Here is a 20,601-nt window from a genome sequence, read left to right as displayed (position 1 = left end):
CCATGCTGGCTGAACTTTGACTGTGCTGTCCTTCAGGTGTTTTTCAATAGCTCCCAAAATAATGTTTTCTACAATTTTGCCACTCACTGAAGTGAGACTAACAGGTCTGTAATTTCCAGGATCATCCTTCTTGCCCATCCTGAAAAACACCATTAACCAGCTTCCAGTCAGCTGGGACCTCTCTGGATTCTTAAGACTGCTCAACAATCATTGAAAGAGCCTTTGCAATGACATCAGGCAGCTCTTGGAGTATATCTCAAATGAGTCCCATCAGGCCTCATAGACTTATAGGGATCTAGCTGGAGCAGCAAATCTTACACATGTTCAGGGTCCACTGGGAGTTTATCACTCTCAAAGACATGGCCCACCAGCTCAGAGCACGAGGACCCCCTTAGCCAGTCATCAGTGTTGAAGACAAAGGCAAAGAAAGCATTAAATATCAATGTCTTCTCCATGTCCCTGTTTGTGAGATGATCATCCTCCTCCTGTAACAGGCTGCTGTCATTTCTACACTGTCTTTTGCCATTTATGTATTCTAAAAAACTTTTTTTGTCCCTCACAGTTCTGGTCAGCTTCAATTCCAACTGAGCTTTGGCTGCACAGATTTTCTCTCTCCTTTCTAAGTGGTAAGCAGCATCTCTGTATTCCTCCTATGTCATGTGACCTTGCTTCCACTGGGCATACACCTTCCTTTTTTGCCTTAGCTTTAGAAGACAATCCCTGCTCAGAAAGCCAAGATGGCCTTCTGCCTTGCCTACCTGACTTCCAACATTTTGGCATTGCCTGCTCCCAGGCCTTTAGGAGGTGGTGCTTAGAAAGTGATAAGCACTGATGGACCCTAGCACCTTCAAAAGTGTTTCCCCAGAGGACTTTACTTGCTAGTTCCCTGAGCAGCCTAAAATCTGCTCTCCTCATTTCCAGAGTTGAGGTTTTCCTGACACTTTTCCTCTTGTGAACAGAGATTTTAAACTCAATTGCTTTGTGGTCACTGTGGGCAAGATGGTTGCCAATCATTATTTTGCTCATGAGACCCTCTCTGTTAAGAAGCAACAAATCAAGGAGGGTGTCTTTCTTGGTCAGCTCTCTAAGTATCTATACATGAAGTTATCATCCAGTTGTTTTAGGAATCTTCTAGACCTGTGTCAGCTGTGTCATGTTCCCAGTTAACATCCGGCCAGTTGAAGTCACCCATAAGGACAAGGGCAGTTAATTTGGAAGTGTCCAAAGCTCCTTGAAGAATAATACATTGACATCATCATCCCAGTTAGGTGGTCTATAGCAGACTGCCACGATGACATCCACATTATTTACTTGTCCCTTAATCCTTACCTAGAGGCTCTCAACTGCGCCATTGTCAACTGCAAGCTCCATAGATTTCAGCCTCTCCATTACATCCACCACCCCTTCCACCTCCTCTGCCCTGCCTATCCCTCCTGAAGAGCCTGTAAGCATCCAACATGGCACTCCAGTCCCAAGACACACCAGGTTTTCACTTATGCCAATGATGTTGTAACTCTGGAATGGGGCCAAAGCTTTGGGCTCCTCTTGTTTGTTCCTCATGCAGTGTGTGTTGGTATAGAAACACTTCAAGTGTGGTTCACTGTAGTCGACACCTCGTGAAACAGATTAGGAGTCCTCTCTAGCACTCAGTTTCTCAAGTTCTGGCATGCCATCCCATTGCTTATCACTGGCAAGTTTGTTTTTGTCCCTTTGCTCCTTCCAATCTAGTTTAAATATTAAGTATTCACTTTCTCATTTCTACTATTTTTTGTGAGTTTCTTAGACAAACTACTGGTTCCAGGTTTCAAGCACTGACATCCCTAACATGTTTTTGGCTGATTGAAAGGAAACACTGCCATCAGAGCAGGAATATGAAATGGAAGTGTAGAGGTAGCCACTGAAAGTGGACCCTAATGTTCTGAGGGACAGCCACTTTATGGATGCACACAATTTCAGGAGGCACCATTCTTCATTTTATTTTACTCTATAGACTAAATGTCATCTGGGAAGTACACAGAATTGTGAAAGTGAAAATTGAGAATCAGGAAGACACAGCATCAGCATGCAACAGAGTTAGAGAAAAATCTTGTCATCTGCAGGGACTCCTGAGTCAGCTTCCCATTACACAATTCATTAAAATTACATGTTATAGCAATGGGCCATGAAGTACCAAGACGTCTCCATGACATTTTGCTCTGAGTAGGGTTTTACTCATTTACAGTCACTCTCCTTCCTTCCTTCCCATCCCAGGGAAATATACAAAACATTGCAAATTGGTCACAGTCCTTTCACCCTTCTCTCTCAACAGTTTAAATTACCTTTTACCTCCCATGAACACTGGTGCACATAAAACTGCTGCCTTCAAAACAGCATTCCTTATAAGGAGGCGATTTAAATCTTTCTGCCTTTCCCTCATACAAGGCAGCTGTAGCTGACAGCGATCTCCAAGGATCAACTTACAAAACCATAAAAATATCATGTTTGCCTCAGCTCTTGACATCACCTTTGCCATCTTTCTATCAAAATACATCATTTTGGTATAATTCATAGCAACTACAAGCCACTTTATTGACAATGCAATCTACATTTCAGTATTTTAAAGAACTACTTCTCTGTCATCCTGAAGCTATTTCGGTAGCAGATAAAAACCAGTTAATTTCTGTGATTCATACAGCAAGCACTGGCTCAAGAAAAGAGGGAATGCTGATGCCACACTGTGAAAAGCCACATCATGAAAGCCTTCCCAAAGCATCACAGGCCCACAGCCATCATGTCTTCTCAGAAGTGGCTGTGTTTTGCCCTTACAATAGCTTCATTAACTGACAAGTACATGCTGAATCAGTCAGCAACTGACTGGCAGGATAAGGGTGTTGTAAACTTCCCAGTGAGGGCAGACAGACACTTCTGGAAGGACAGAGTTGCTTTGTGAGTTCTGTGCATGCAGTGGTGAAGGCATCTCTGTCATCTTCATACTTCACAGCCACTCCAAGCTGGCAGCCCCAAGTGCATGGCACAATCCTCTCCTGTCAGCCTATACTGCTTCTCCAGTCCCAGAAACTGTTCCACGCAGACTGGCATTTCCCAAACAGCTCCTGAAGCTGTCTATGCCTTGTGTTTCTCCCTGGTTGCTACTTTCTGCTGATCAAATTTCATAGTGTATACACCTGTGTAAATGTAGCTGTCCTGCTGTAATGTCTTCAAGGCATCCACAGAACATTCAAGTACAAACAGCACAATGCGAAGGGCTGGCTTGCCCAACATTGTCATAGACGATTTGGAAATGTCATTTCAAAGGAGAGAGACATATAATGCAGTTGGGAAAGAGAAACCATGAGATTTCAGTTGTTTGACAACTACTCTCTCACCTTCTCCACCCCAAACATAGGACATGAGATTTTTAGGTACCTGCTGCTGCATATTCCAACTGGATGTAATCCATTGATGCATGGGGCTTGTATAAACAGCACAAAGGATAAACATCCATTGCAGAGCATGAAATATAGAGATAATCCATCACATGGAAGTATTAATTCATAATAAACTCAAAGCTGGGTGTTCCTTTGTACAACTTTACATGGAAACAATTACTCTGAAATAGTCACATCAGTGCATTCCGGCTTTCGAGCAAATCTTCCATTCGGACAAGCCAACATTTTTGTTTAACTGGATGAGAAGCAATAAGCTTGTCAGAACAAGCTAATGAGAGCAACATTTGCTGGTTCACATCTGAAGAAGGCATTCAGTACAGTTACTTGTGTTTTGGGCACAGCCATTCCACATCTCCATTCATACCCTTACTCCATAAGCAACTTGTTAGGGAACAGCTGACCTGAAATTCATCATGGCTGACTCCTTTTTCTAGAGAACAGAGCGAGATGATGACAAAACTTTTCAACCAGATGACACATCAAGCCTTGAAATTTCAAAAAGGGCCTATACTTGCCAACTCTGGGGGCCATTCAGCATGGTTAATACAAAGAGAAAATTAAGTTTACTTAACAAATAAAGATCTCAGCATTCAGAACATGTGAATTATCAAGGCCAAACCTTTCTAAATCATGTCAGTCAATTTTCTGCTAAGAATAAGAAAGGATATGACACTGCATGCTTTCAGAGTGTGCTGGTTTGGACAAATTTGGAGGAAAATATCCTCTGACAGAAGGCAGGTTACAACCAGCCCTCCCCCACCAGGTTTGGGAAAAAAAAAGAATTTTTTCCTTGGAGGAAAGTGAATGAGATAAAAACTATTTATTTAACAAACACACAGGAAAAGGACAATAATGCTAAATAATAAAACCTCTCGCTGTGGAGAGAAAATCTGGGAAAAGTTCAGAGTCCTTCTGTAGGTAACCTCTCCCCTCCTCCTTGGAGCTGGGATGGGGTGGGTCCTCCTCTGGGGCCTTGATGAAAAAAAAAAATCCTCCTGATGTGTTCTGATGTTGAAACAGTCCAGAAAAGAAGAAGGGAAAAAAATCAAAGTCCCAGGAAAACAAAGTTCAACCCTCCGGAGGGAAAGAAAACCCCAAAAAAATGGCTGAAAAAAGCAAGCAGGGTGCTTCTTCACTCTCTCACGGCTGCAGAAAAACGCAGAGGAGTCTGTATATCTGTGTCCTTGAAACAAAACTGCTTTGAAAGTTTTGCTGGGTTTTTTTCTCTCCCCCCTCTCAGGCTCACTTTAAAGGCACAAAAAGGCACAAAATTAATTTCTGGGCATAGAGCAGCGAAATGGGATACAACATCATAAAGTCACCCAAGACACAGAGATACAATGGATTTAAAAGAGAACAATGTCCATAGTTGGTATTGATTTTAACAATAACAAGTAATATCTCTATACAGCTTTCAGCTCTTACAGGCCTTTGAAAAGGTGGGCAGGCATTTTTGAAGTGTTATTGCAGATTAGTAATTAAAATCTGGAGAGACCTGAATTAGCCCTCAATATATTAGCTCAAGAACAAGAAGCACCACAACATGCAAGAAAAGAAGATAAATGAGACAGTATTAAATGTGTGCTCTAACAGATTCAGAGCTAATTTGAAGTGTGATTCAGTTATCTCTGTATTACATTGCAAAAACACCTCAAAAGGTAGAAGATACATATCTAACAACACCCCTCAAGACTGACAGAAACTGACTTCTAATGTCTTGCCTCTGAGCTCCCTGCATGGGCTAGCTGATCAGATGTAGCTAATTAAATGCCCTGGCAGAAAGCTTATCTCCATTGATGGCACTTGTAAAATTCTTACAGATCACTTGGTCCAACATTTTGTCCCTTTGTTCACCACTGTGTGTTTAAAACCTAAAACACTAGCAATTCATCAATCAGGGCCTGACACAAAGTGGGTACAGCCTCTGGATTTATATACTGAACTGGGAGTATAATGGAGTACCTTCAAATTAAAATGTCTGCATGACTGGTTTTTCAAAAAGCAGTTTTCAAGGTTCATGGTTGCTATGCAGTATCATAGCTAATAGCTTAATATGCTGGATTTTTTCTGTATGATGTTGATGAAGAAAGAATATCTTTAATAGTAAGTCCACCAAAATTACCTGATCCAATGTAAGAAACTGCCTAAACTAGATCCAGAAACATTTCAAAAGTGGCATTTTCAGCTGCTGTGAGATGATGATGATGACAGGCACTGCCACTGAGCTCCCTTTTACACTTGCATTTAGCTCTGAGGATGCAGAGTAGGAAAAGTGGTTCCCTGACATACACAGAGTCAAATGCGAGTGACAGAATCCTCATCCATTTCACAACGATGGTGAGGAGGGTCAGTATCGATTAAATTCATGTTAGCACTTAAAATGCAATATGCAGCCTAAAATCCTGGAGGGTTCCTTCTCTCCAGTCTTATGGCAATACACAATTAAAACATAAATTCTACTGCAGAATTGAAAGAATCCTCTAGATCCTCTTGATGAAAACTTGCTGTGACATTAACTTGCCAAAGCAAGAGCTATTTCAGAGAGATTTTTGAGTCATCTCTTTTAAACAGAAAATAGAGCCAACAAGAAAGAAAATCCTTTAATGACTTTCACCTTTTTCATTTCTCACTTTGGAACTTAAGTCTTTTAGTGGAATTGCACAGGACATCGAATACTAATTTACTGCTGTTACAGTTGCAAGGAATGGACTAATCTAGCCTAATGTAGCAACCTAGAAGTCAGGTTTCTGCTCTAAAACACTTTTCTGTTCTTCTTCTTTAGTCAATGTATAAATAAAGTTTTCTGCAACATGGTAGTTTTTTTTCCAGAACAAGTATCTCAGATGGATCACCCTCTTCAGATGCCAGTTTCTTCTGGATGGTTGCCTGCATAACTGTCTTAATTAAAGTGTGAACAAAATACCACTACCATGCCCTACTCACTGTTTGGTTTATGAAATAAGCAGTACACTTGTGTGTCACTTAAAATTTCAGTAAAATACCTTGCTAAATAAAAAGACAGTGTACATACGTTGGGATCCTTGTAGACCAATGCCTACTCAGTGCAATCTAAGATAAACAAGTCATTGATCACTAATCTAAGATAAACAAGTCAGATAAACAAGAAATTGCCTATAAATCTAATAAGGCATATTGTTAGATGTATTTCTTTGTTTCAACAAAAAGGGTGGGTTAAGCTGATTCTTAAAAAGATATAAATGTAACATTAACCAATGATAATAAAATACATGCACCTCTGAGCAACCGATTAATTGCTACCTTACATTAATGTACCTTCTAATACATCAGTGTTGCATTGTTGCTCACCTTTTAATAAGGAAGAAATTGCTCCATTTTGCCATGACTTTAATGTTATCTCAAAGTACTTATTGTTAAGTATGTGTGAAAAGCTTTAACTCACAGAATCTGTATCAGCAGCAAAATAAAACCAACATAAATAGCTCCTGATAAATTTTGAACTGACTGCACTTCAAATACATCTTTTGTATTCTGTTTGCTTGCTCCTTGCCTCGACTTGAAGCTTACATTTAGAAAAGTGATCTTGTTTCTTCCTCTTTTTGAACTTCTGTAACTTTTTGTCTTGAATGGAATACGTCTTGACCACAGCCATAAGCGACATTCATAAAACTGACCTCTCTTTGTTAGGGAAACCATAAACATGACTTCTGAGTTTGTGCTGGAAATATCTCAGGTGAACACATTATGGTGCAAAAGCCATTGAACAGCACCCAGAAATAATGAGTCCAAATGGATTTTGTCTGCAAACCATACTGTATTTCTATTTCTGCAACCCTGGCTTTCAAAGGATGACTTGAACACTAATCAAGTGCTGCTCGTAAAGCAGAGCCAAAAGAATTCAATGGATCAGAATGACCGACAGGGGATATAGATAATGAATATCCCAGACCTGAGACTTCCTAGGATAGAAGAGTATCCCTCAATTCTTAAAAAACAAACCAAAGTCTTTCACCAGGTTCCTGCTCAGTACCGCCGGGAGTTGGCAGAAGTGGCTATAACAGTTTTCTACTTAAGCAAGATTATTTTCAGTAATGAATGTTAAAAAAGCCCACGCATAATGAAAATATTACAATGCAATAAAAAGCCGATGGGAGAATTTCTGTATTATGCATTGCATTTAACTTCTTGATTTTCCTGTAGTATAACCATTACACAAAAGGGACTTTCTTGAAACACCTGTCTATCTACTACTAATCCTGTCGGAGTAACAGACAATGAATTTGGAGCTGTTAGGAAAAGGGCTGAAGAAAAACAAATGATCTAAAAGAAATTAGTGTGATTTATGTATTGGGAAGTTTAGAAATAAAGCAAATTTATTGCTTAAGAATATGCTTTTTTCTAATGAAAAAAGACTTAATCGACTTTTTTCAGATACCCTTTCTGGTGGACTTTTTTTTTTTTTTAATATGGATTGCAGCAGAAATTACCTTTTCCATTTTCTTTTCCTTCAATCTCATAACTCTTTTCATAAGTTAATGTTCTGACAATGTTTTCTTGGAAAACAATTAAATATTCTGTTACATTAAAAATGCTGTTTAACATTCAAGGTTGACTTAACATCTAACATTTGTGTATATTTTGCTTGAAAGTTTTGGGCTTTCCTAATTCTGGTGAAGTTTGGTGCTCTTCTGGTTGTGAAATCTGCCTTTTTCTTTTCTCATGCCATTTGGCTTTTTTTTCTATTTGACATGCTATACTCTTTATGTCAGTATTTTGAAAGTAGATTAATTTTTTCCACACTCTCTGCAATTATAACAACAAATTGTTTCTTGATTTTACAAAAGCTTTGAGGGAAAGGTGCATAAAAATAGCCACTGTATTTCACATCATGAATATAAAACATACCTTGTTATACCTCATCAGCAAGAGACGATGTAATCAGAAAAAAATAATGTTGGAATATCAATTTCTCATTAATGTGCTGCAGTGACCACAAGATGATACAGTGTAAGATCCTGAAGGAAAGGAGGAAGAGGAGTCCAGTCTAAAATAAGACTGAAGCTTGTTCAGGGCACTGGTAAACAGGGTTTTGTGGGATGCAGCTCTGAAAGGCCAGAGCCCAGTAGAGCTGGGTTATCTTCACAGAGGGCCACATCCAGGTGCCAGAATGGTCTGTTCCAATCTGCAAGGAAGCAGGCAGGCATAGCAGGACACTAGTGTGGCTCCACAGGGACAGCCTGAACAAGACCAAGGGCAAAATGAAGGAAATCAGAGATGGAAATGGAGACAGGTTACTGAGGAGAAACAGAGAAGCTGTACCTGGCCAGTCAGGGATGGGGTTTGCAAAGCTCATCTGGTCCTGAAACTTATCCAGGATGGATGAAGAATAACAAGAAGGGTCTCTACAACTACAATAGCAGTGAAAGCCAAGGGAAATATGAACTTGCTGCTAAATGGAGAGGGAAACCTGATGAAGGACACTGAACAAGCTCAGATGCTCAATGCTTTCTTGGTTTTGGCCTTTAGTGGCAAGGTCTGCCACCCTCATCCCTGCACTCAGTGACAGAATTTAGGGAACAAAGTTAGACAAAGACTGAATTAGGGATTGCTTAGGTAAGAGTGACACAAGTCTATGGGCCTAGAGGGGATGCATCTAAGGCTGATGTCAAGCTGGTTCATGTCTTTTTGAAAGGCCACTGGTTAAGAACAGAAACACCTACCCAGTGTGGTTGGGAAATCTCCATATCTGGAGATATTAAAGACTTGATTTGGCAAGTGCTGAGCGGCCACGTCTAACTTTGACACTACCTGGCCTGGAGCAAGAGGTTAGACTGGATGGCCTCCAGAAATCTCCTCTCAGTTCTTCTATGATTTTGTGATTATGCCCATTTGCATAACCTATACATTTAAAACATATTCACTGCTGGCCACTGACATGCTGCTACCTGCAAGAAAACAAGATTTCAAAACTTCTCCCACGCATATTGAAAAATGCAGATGTGTTGAAAAGTTGCAGATGTATCTAACCCATATGAAAACCTTCAATTATACAGAAGAGATTCACTATTTCATTGATGTAAAGAACTGCTTCTGCTGTGGTGTCAGGACTGCACACTGACAGTGTCTAATCATTCCAGGCATCCCCACTGGCATGAAAAGAAAGCTCTTGTTTTCAAATGCTGTAACATACAACCTCAATATATTTCACTCCAAATTTCATCAAAGAATGAGTCTCTATCAAAATCCCAACAGCAGACAGATTCTGAGAGCAGAGGTAGAATTACAGTGTAAAAAAATCATCACCTAAAGCTTTCCCTGGAATGAAACAACACTTAATTTGACACTACCTATGTAGTCAGTGTAATTGGGAAAGGTGATATTCTTATTCTTGTTTGAAGGCAGACAGAGAATCAGCTACACAATAAATTCAGTTTGTCTCAGGACTAATCAGTTTATTTTCCTTGTTATTATTCCTACATATTGCTGGAAGCAGAAAATGAGACAGAGATCCTAACTTTGCTTAATGTCAAAGAATAAGGGAAAGAATAAAGAAGGAAATATTATTGCTTTATAAAGAAACAAAGACATCAAAAATTAGTGTAAGACCCATTTTTGAGACTTATGCAGGTGGTCAACACAGAGCACAAGACAGTTATTAAGAGCAGGACAGTTCCTTCAGTTCATGGAGTCTACTCATCACAAGAAGCTCTTAGCAAATTGTGTTTGTTAGTTGACTTGCAGGTTAACATTTTTTTTAAAAAATTTTTCTGAAAATATATTTTGTTTAGTCCCACCTAACACAGATGAAGGTATGAGCATTGCTGGCATTTTTATACCATTTCTGCATCATATTTGGAATTTTTCCTTACAGCTGAATCCTCAGCAAATGAGCACCCATTTGCTCAATTTGTCACCTGCAGAAGTATGACTGTTGTGGCACTTCCTGCCCAAATTTCTGTAAACAAATGTGACTTTTCAAAATTACATGTGTGACACTGAAAACACTGATAGCCACAAGTTTTGGGGAGAGGTACCTGTACCATTAAAACCTGACCATCTCTCAGGAATCAAGAAGACCCACCAATTCAGAGTTTACACCAATGGGAAGGAGAATACAGAAACAAAACTGGTGTACCGCAACCAGGACACTGGAATTTAAATTATTAAGTTTTGTGTTTAATCTTTTAGTTACTTGCCATTTTCCTGCGCAATGCACTAACATTTCTTGTTACTCCAAAAGCAAAGTTTATTATATGAACCACAATACGTATTTTTCTACATCTTTAGCATTTGTCAGTCACTGTTCTTCCTTTCCTACCATCCCATTACAGATACTGACATTTCTCCTTTCCTGTACTATACACAGTCACTTTTCTGGTCGCATTTTCTGTCTTCTCTCTTTTACACGAACTCACCTACCTGAATTCCACCTAAACACTTTTTGAGCTTCCCTATATATTTATATGCATTCATTCACTCTCAAAAATCACCCTACCAAGTTTTCTTTATTCTTCACATAAGACAAACCTGACTTAACTTTCTTCATGTGAAAAATGAACAGTAATGTAACAGTGGCTGGAGCTTCCATGCTCCAGGAACAATCTTTTCAACAACCCATACCAAAAATAAATACCAGGAGCATACTATTCCTCTTTTAATACCCAAGTACTTTGGAGCTATTCCTGGATTTTTTTAGACTTTTTCAGCTACCCAGATGACATTTTAAGAGGACACTTCATTTCAATACTAAAATAATTGATCATTCTTCATTATAACTAAAGGAACATTATTTTCCCTTTTCTCAGCCATGAGAAGGCAAGACTTGCTGTACTACTGAATGACTGCACAGGCAATACGTCACAGGGTTCGTAGTTTAAGTGACAGGACATCAACTACCTGACAAGGTCAATGACTCTCTCCCTTGGAGCAGTGCTGACTGGCTCATCATTAATCATTATGATTTGATCCCCTGGTATAAGCTTTCCTTCAGAGGGGCCGCCTGCAGACAAATGGAGAGAAAAAAAAAAAAAAAGAGCACAGGTTAGCACACCATTGTAAATGCACAGACACACTGTTGTTCACATACTACAAGTGTATTTTTTCTTCACTTAATGACAGTTTTTCACTAACACTATTTCTGACATTACCAGTACTCCTTCACCAGGAAAATCTTGCAAGCTAGTGGCTTAGCAACTTCTAATGAAGTTCGTCAAGTTCTAAACCCATGTCTAACCACCTAAAATAAAGGCTCAGTTTTCTGAAGGGTCAAAAGGACCCATGAGCCATGGGCTAACACATGCTTTAAGGTGTATTCAACCTTATTTTATTCATCCTTGATCAATATTTGTCTGATATTTTGTAAGACCACCCTGAGGATTCCTTTTCCTGTGAAGAAATGATCCTTTTATCTACAGTTAAGACCAGGAAGTCTTTTTCCATGGGAAGCATACCAGATTTCCCTGGCTGTAACACATTGTTTCCTGTTCCAGGCAAAGTAACACCAAAGAACATCTTATTCCTCTTTCCTATGAAACATCACTTACATATTTGAATGTCATTCACAGGCCTCTCCTCTGACTTTTCTGTTCTAGGCAAAAAAAACCTGTTTTCTTCAATTGAAGGCAGTAAGTTTTTATACCTCCAGCCTCCTGAGTCTCTTTTCTGCTGGATTCCTACCACCTGATGAACACAGATACATCCAGAAGCACTGCCACTTTCACTTAGACATGAATATTTATCATTATTCTGAATAGACAATCAGTCATGTATATGTCTGTGTGGTTTGGATTCTGGCACTGCTGAAATACACATTGAGTGCATTGTACTTTATAAAATGCACATATTACTTTCTTTCTCAGCACAATTACATGCCCAGAAGATGATGTGGCTTCACAGTTCCTAATGAAAAGATATATCCTCTCTGGTCTTTGTCTTTAAACTCTGCAATGATGATACATAAAAAGCAGAATAATATTACCACTATGAAGATAAAGTCTTAAAAGATGTTTCAGCATCAAAGCAAACTCATTCAACTGAGCTAATGCTGATCCTGTCCTCTGTTTGCTTTGAAAACTTTACTCCACTTCTATATCACACATAAATGGATACTAATCCATGTATGAGAATGTTGTCCTGAGCTCGTATTTCCTGCTATTCACTTGGAACAGAACATAGTAAACACATTTTCCAAATTTGAACATAAAACTACATTAATAATGCCAAGTTGAGAGAAATAAGCTGTCTGGATCTGATTCAAATATTAGTTACACTGCTCACTTCATGTGAAAGCAATACAAATGTAATCAATGCACACACGTGGGTAAATGACATCAGAACTTCACAAAGTCGATTTTGCCTCTCCTCTGCTCTCTGTGGGGGTTCTGGAGAACGTATTGAACAAGAGCAAAGTCAAATCCCTGCCCTTGGCTCCCCAGCAATTTTATGTAACAACTCAACTTTTAAGCATAGAGAGCAGGAGCCTGCTATTTGAGAGACAGATTAGTCCCAGGTCTGGTCTCTCATGACTTCAAAAATATCAAAAACCTCACTAATTTTCACTGCAGGTAAGATGTTTAGGGATATATTTTGACCTGGTTTTTAACCATATAGTTATACAGATGCATTCATTTAAAAAAAAAAAAAAAAAAAAGCCAGCAATAACATCCTCCTTTTCAGAAAGAAATATTGTTTTTAGAAACGTAGCTCTCCTTGGGAAAGTGATGATAAGAATGAAAAATATGCACGTTTTAATCTCAGAACTCAACATACCTCTTGAAAACGCTGATTCAATGATAATGAAGGTGACAGCAAACCAATATAAAGATACTAGGGAGAAGACTTTTCCTTGAATGAAATGGGTTAACTTTTTTCAGGCAAACAACAGTAATGGCTCAGAGCAATAACTCCAAAACGCCTTTTTGCTAACACATTTATGTAACATTCAGAAATGAGTGTGAGGAAGGAAACCACTGGGTAATACCAGGCTAAAATTCTATTCAGTTTTTGTGATTACTTTGTCCGCCTGAATATTTCAACAGTTCTCAAATTTGTAGCTGCATTTCTTCTTAGTAGGCTAAATCGAAGTTTTCTTCTGGGGTCAAGTGGGGAAAACATACCTGGTGTTACTGAGCGTACAACAACTGGCTTTTCACTACCAGCCACAAACCCAAATCCTAGCACAGGATCCCTCCTCATTTCCACTTTCCGAGGGGCTGGAGGGGTTATTTGGCAGCTCTCTATTCGAGGGTCTTCAAATGTGGCTGATTGTGTCATGTGACTGTGAAAAAACATAAAAGATGGAAAAAGGAAAAAAATCATTAAAACATGATTTTGTGGTATCTACTTGAGCCAAGCAATTTGTGCAACGATATGAGATGAATACCTGAAACATTCTCACTAGAGGAATTAAAAAACAAACTTAATAATTTTCTATTAGATTTTCTTATGCATTAAGTAATAATGCTGCTGGCGGGTCTCAAATAGTAATCAATAGTATCAGGCTTTAAAGAGGCCTCTTTTTGACAGTACACATTTAATCATACCCCATAAATGAAAGAAAAATAGCCTGACAATAAAGCCTTTGTTTTCTGTGCTTGAATTTTTCATCCTTCAATTTTTGGAAGGGAAAAATAATAGTAGCGACCTACTCATAACATAAAACACAACAATTAGAACTGTCAGCCTTTTTAAAAAGAGGACACACAGTTAAATTTGGGGATCTAACATGTTAAGCAAGTTTTTGAGCTGAGCTGAGTCCTCTCCCTTCCTAAGGCACACATAACAGCTCTGTATTTGCTACTTGGACAAACTACCTGAAATCACTTCAAAATGTTCCAGGCCACAAATAAAAAAAGAAACAAAATATATAAAGAAAATATATTTACATGGAATTACTAAATACTCTCTTCTACAGTGTTATGACAAAGCCTATTTATTGTACCTAGAAGAAAAAATTCTCATGGCTGGAGGCAAAGAACTTGTTTTTTCAAGCAGAAAATAGAATGGATGAAAGCTATCCAATACCACATATCCATGAAATAGGTAATGGTTTTAAAGCATAAAGATTTTAAAATAACATTAATAAACACTGAAATGTAGCTGATGCTGTACAAAGTCAGAACCAAAACATACTTTGCATTTTCCACCCAATGCCTGGAGCTCCCCACTGAATCACAGCTACAAATTCCCTGTGCCAGTCAGACAGGCAAACAGACCACTGCAGTGTCATACCCCAAATACCATCCACTGAACTCATGTGCTTCAGGAAACCAAACTACCACTGTAGGCAACAAGCAATACCTGGTCAGCACAGTACAAAGACAGACTTCAGCTCATGGCATCAACTTACTGCAGTCCTGAGAGAGCTCAGAGAACTCAAGTTGCCTGGCCAAGAGTTAAGTCTTCTATTGCTTTCAAGAGACTGTAAATCTGCAAGTGCTGAACTAACTCTAGTTCATGGTAAATAAATGCAGCAGACAAATGGAGGGAGCCAAGTCCCAACCCCACCTGCAGAGAGGGCACAGGCTCTGAGAAGGGTAACAACTAGGTGCCCAACCTAAGAACTGCAAAATGCATATCAGAGAGGCAGATATCCCTACAGCCCTAGGCAGTATCATCAGTTGGTGTCCTCATAATTAATTAACAATATGAAAGTCAAGTAATTTTCACATATGTTCGATAATTTTACATATAATACATTATAACATGAGAGTTAAGGGACACACTATGCAACCAGCATTGTTGCTCTCATCACCTGTCCCTTTTCCATCTGCAAATACAACTCCCTGAAGAACTCCAAACAGGCAGTCCATAAGGAGAAAGGTATCATTCAGAATCTATTTTCAGCATCAATGACATGCACTTCTCTGATCTTTCCCCAGCACATATACCTTGGGCATGACATCAGTTTACTTTCTCTCCATGGTCTGCTTCATTACTGATACACAGAAGAGCAGCAAAATCTCAGTAAACTCTCAGTGGCAATCTATTTCTGTTAGTGGATTTTTCTAGGGCTTTTCTTCAAAGAAGCTTTCTATCCCTATCACTAGATTCAGTCTGCCTAAGAGTAGCATGCTGTCGTTTTATGCATATGATCAGAGCCAGCAGAAGCTACTTCCTTATAAAAATAGGAGAGCAAGAGAATATCTCTGTGCTATCCTGCATGGATAAGGTGAGGTCAGCAAAGAGAGTAATTGGTTTTTTTACTAGCTAGAGCAACACATCTGATGCTTCATTCTCTTCCTCCTCCTCCTGTTCCTCCAGCTTTTGTCAGTTTATTTAGGTAATTTTCTATTTTGTTTTTCCAATGAACTGTTAGAAAACCCAGAGAATTATATGCAGAGCCTTTAAGAAATCAATCTTCAAGACCTCCCCGGCACCTCCTCCCCATAAATTCCTATTTATGATTTGTGCTTCTAGATATTCAAACATTTCGGCTTTCTAATGAGACAACTTCTGAGGTGTCACCAGCATTTAAAAAACTATCTATTTCAACTTGAGAACTTTGTTTGGGTAGAGAAGACAAAACTCTGCATTTTTCACATCTCTTAGACGATAGCCCCATAAAGTTAACTTCCCACAAAGTTAAGATAATCTACTTAATCATTTTTTTTCTAATAGCTGCTTCCATTTTTGTAATTGGGGCACTACAAGCCCAAACAGAACGTGCCTTCTATCTCCAAAGAGAAAATGCCGTATTTACAAGCAACTTGAAAATACTGCTTGAGCCTTTGAAAACTACTTCCCTGCTGTACTTTGTCATCTAGCACTTGTGTAGTCTGTTTTAAAAAACAAAAACCCCAAAACTATCCCCAAAACCCCCCATCAACAACTGCACTTCACATAAAAAATTCTAAGAGCAGACAGAGATTTGCTCATAAGAGCAGCCCTGCTACTGGATGCTCCAGCCCTTGCCTCAGCTGGTGCTGAGGATCTGCAGCAGGCATCAGTTATTCACAGCCTAAGCAAGAGGATCAGCGAGGAGCAGTCCATCAGGATTCTGAGTGGTGCTGCAGACACTATTGATTTTTAAGGTTATCCACCTTGAAATACATCAACTAAAAAGATTCTGCAGCTCACGCTTCCACAGCTTGCTGCATCAGATATTCTTGTGCCATTCAGTGTGTTGGGGGTGTATTTCAAGAAATATAAACATGATCCCAGAAGACATTAGATGAATGCTCAAAGCTTTCTGTGATGGTACATTGACAAACCCGCTTCCTCCTGTGGCTGGTTCATTATTGACATGCCAGTTGTAGTACCACAGTCCAAGACTAATTTGAATTTTGCAATAATTAGAGGTATTTGATCTCCATCTCAGCTATGGAAAGTATTGACTTCTGCAGAATAACTATGCTAAGTGTTGTAAACCAGAATCTAATAAGCTTGGACTCAAAAAAGCCACTTTGGGGAACCCTACCCAGAACATCCCTTACACTGTGAAAGATCCTAGAAGAATAACTGCAACACTACAAACTTGACATTTGCTTCAAACACCATAAAAAATGTATTTAGATGGTAGAGTTCTTACATCATACCTAAAGATTTACTTTCCTCAAGGGAAAATGGAAGAAAAATAAAAAGCTTGAGATTTTAAATATGAATTGCTCTTTCCACAAATGCAAGCTGCCCTTAGAGTGCCTTTTCAAAGAGAGGCACTTATTTCCTCCCATTTTCAGCAGCTGAGATTAGTCCCTGCTTTACAAAAGTCCATCTTCTCTGATGCACTCACATTGTCAGCAGTGGGAGACTGCTGCCATATTAAGGAGAGTAATTCCTAGAGAATTTCTTGAACAGAGGTTTTATATACCAGACTCTTCTAAGAGATAAACTACCAGCTATGGAAAATCATAGCAGAAGTGCAATCATAAGCAGTTATTCTCAAAAACTCTCTGTGGCAACTGCTCTACTCAAAAGAGAACGTAACAGGGGAAATGGGAGAGAAGGCATATGAGTGTGCAGGCACCAACACAGGAAGCAGAATAGACACTGCAGGGTGGCATAAAATTCATGTGCACACTTACCCACAAAGGGGCCTACAATGAGCAAAGGAGGAAGAAAATTAGGAAAGAAAAACGCCCTGGTGAGCACTGATCAGCTGCATCATGGCGCTAGCACCTGCAAACACAATTCAGAAGCCCAGGACATGATGAGGAACCTAACTCAACATGTATACCCAAATTCATGCTTGGCTTAGTCGGAGGTGTGGTTTAAGGCTGACACTTTGAACCTTCACACAATTAGCTTCAGAATTATTAACTTGGTAATATTTTCCATGGAAACCTTCCTAGCAATGTCCTTATTTAAGTTACAGGCTGAATAATCCAAGGAATATCTAAACAAAGACTGCAATCTAGAACTTGACAATAATGCATACCAGTAATTAAAAGCAAAGTATCTGAGTACAATGCTTTTTTAGCCTTTGGGTTCTGACATGTCATTCCCTGACATGTCGAAAGTTTTTTTTTACAAAAAATGGAGTTTGTATTTCCACAGAAAAATGCTTAGAGCTCTAACTCTTCTAAGAAATTGAAAACTATGGCATGAACACAGCAAACCTGGTTATGATAAGCATTATTTTAGAAATAAGTAACAAAGGCACCTGAACAACTTTATCTCCATTCTGCAAAGACATCGAAAAAGAGAGCAGAAAAAGTGATACCTCAATCTGAGTTGAATACAGCTGCACACCCACAAACTCTAAAACAACAGTAATCAATTGGCTGTTGCCTCATATTTTGACAGGGTGGAGACATGCTGCTTTTTGGTGTCTCATTTTGTATTCCCCTATTAGGGTTTATTTCAATTACTTCACAAATTAACAGCAGCTTGCAATTTTAGGGTGTTTAATCCTTAGCTTTTAAATAGTTACAGTATCTCTGCTATATATTGATTTATATACAAAATAGATTCTTTTTCACTTGAGACACAGCAGCAGGTGTAAACCTGGTCAATGATGGAGAAGAGTGTGTGGAAATGTCAAACCACTCACAGACTGATGAGTGGAAGTGGGCAAGGAAGATGGAGATAAGGACTTTTTATCAAAGGTTTAATTCAGAAATAACAAAAGCACTTCAAATTGTTGAGCACTGTCAAAATCCTGTCTTGTTAATATGGAGGGTGGTGGAGGATCTGCTTTGTTGATTGCAGTTGTGATTTTCAACAAGATCTGCGCAAGTTAAGGACACTGAACACATTTCATTTACAATTGTCCATCTGAGTCCCTGCCATGAGTCTCTGCCCATCCTGCCCTGAAACTACCTCTTCATACTCTATTCAGGGTCTTGGGTTGTGCATTCAAAGTTCCTGGGAGCTGGAAAACTTACTGCACTAACACAAGAAAGCAAATTTAATTCTCATTCATTCACTATTCTTCAGGAATTAGCACTAAATAAAAGGGCTTGAGACTTGAGACACTTCTGCTTGATAATCTGGGAAGACTACCAAAACAATGACAGTTAAAAGAGAACTGTCATAGAGATGAAGAAATATGCAAGCCCCCCAGAAAATGAAAAACTGATCTTCATTTATTTAGATTAACTAGTAGCTAAATATGAAAAATAATTTCCTTCCTTCCTTTCTTCCTGGCACCTCTCAGTGTATCACAGGTTAATTTATTTTCTCTAAGAAATCACCCAAGAATTATTACGAACGAGGGCACAAGTGTCAAAATCATGCATCAACTGTCATTTACTTGAAAATTATATTTAAAGAAAAAAGCGCACAAGTAGTTATTACATGGCTCAGTAAAACTGCTGCTCCTACAGAGAATCTGATGGCTTGACAAACTCTTTTTGCTCCGTTTAGCAGGAAACCAAAGAGTCGGTCACAGCTCCAGAATTTTTTAGACATATTCAACAGACAAAAATTTTATTTTCAGTGGTTAAAAAAGGAGTCAACTTTTAACATTTCAAGAAAACATTCCCTACATTTTCACTGTTTTTGTACAGGTGTATATATCAAGAATTCAGTATCACAGCCACAAAATGCAACTGGGAATATTTATCGATTATTTTCTTTCTTTCTTTCTAGGACTACTTTTTTGACCCAGTGTAAATTCTCTTGCTTTTTTTTTTTTTTTTTTTTTTTTTTTTTTTTAAAGCTTCTTCAACAGTTAAACCCTCTGAAGTCAGGTCATTTTATAACACCCTAGAAAATGTTTGGCATATGCCATCTGGATGAACATATGGTAAAAATGTAATTAGAATGAAAAAGGTTTGCTGGTTTCAGAAGAAGTTGGTGACAGCTTTTTTGATAAAATTGGATACAGGGAAATCTGACACGTAAAAGAATTTCAAAATCCACTCTTCCACTATTGGGCATGATCTGCAATCTAAAGCAAGGCTAAGAGAACCAAAATTGCAGTGAATAAAACTGACATGAATACAAATTTAGAGGGCTGAAAAGATTTATGCTCAAATTTAGACAGGCAGTGGGGAAAACACTGAAAATATAATTCACAATGACAATTAGCACTCATATTATTACATGTGTAAAATGTGAATGCTTTTGCATTCTGCCTTATTCTATATATGAATGGTATATATTGGGAAGAAAACAAACTTTTATAGTTGAAACCCACCAAGACATGGAAAAAAGCCTCAAGCTCAAACTGCAGACTAGCAGTGGTTTGCTTTGAGTATTGTATCTACAGATTGCCAGAGAGGTTCTCTTTTAAAATTGTTCCTCTCTCAGGATGGCCACAAACATTTCAAAAGCTGTGTTCATGATGAATATTGGATTTCCTGCCATTTGTATTGCGACGGGACTTTAAAGGCACCAGCCAAGTAGCAGAAATTGCACAGAAACATCTCAGTGAAAATTGGTGGAGAAAGGGCCACCTGAATGCTGGAATTGTCTCCCCTGGAAGGTGAGCATGATGCCAGCCTCAGTCTGCCTCACTGCCCGAAATACACAGCCAACATGGGTGTGCCAAGGACGAGTAAATCTAAACTGCAGCCGTGCACATACGGCACATAATGCGCACTGACAGCCCACCCCCTCACGCACAATTATGCTCCTCTACACTGCTGAATGGCACTTTTGCACTCAGTTTCCATCCCAGCAAGCTTTTCCCACCTGGGTGACACCAGGTTCAACAGAAATACTCTTGGTTTCAAAGCCTGTAAGCGAACAGAGATTGAGGGGCCCATTCTTCAGCAGGTTTTCATAGCCAAAGGAAGATCACAAAATTCTC

The 20,601-nt window shown here is 38.9% G+C and overlaps 1 protein-coding gene across 5 annotated transcripts in view; it reads right to left on the bottom strand.

Annotated features, from left to right (window-relative positions):
- FRMPD4 (FERM and PDZ domain containing 4) overlaps window positions 1-20,601 on the bottom strand; it is a 342,726-nt gene that overhangs the window by 56,288 nt on the left and 265,837 nt on the right. For all 5 annotated transcript variants that reach the window (XM_032100645.1, XM_032100641.1, XM_032100643.1 and 2 more), the window contains 2 exons: window positions 13,523-13,683; window positions 11,304-11,406 (listed from right to left, as the gene is read on the bottom strand). In XM_032100645.1, coding sequence (XP_031956536.1) covers window positions 11,304-11,406; window positions 13,523-13,683 — 264 coding nt within the window. The remainder of the gene's footprint in view (window positions 1-11,303; window positions 11,407-13,522; window positions 13,684-20,601) is intronic.

The sequence above is a fragment of the Corvus moneduloides genome, chromosome 2 (assembly GCF_009650955.1).
Source record: "Corvus moneduloides isolate bCorMon1 chromosome 2, bCorMon1.pri, whole genome shotgun sequence".
Lineage (NCBI taxonomy): Eukaryota > Metazoa > Chordata > Aves > Passeriformes > Corvidae > Corvus > Corvus moneduloides.
Note: the sequence above shows the minus strand (reverse complement) of the source record. Positions and strands in the feature narration are given on the sequence as shown.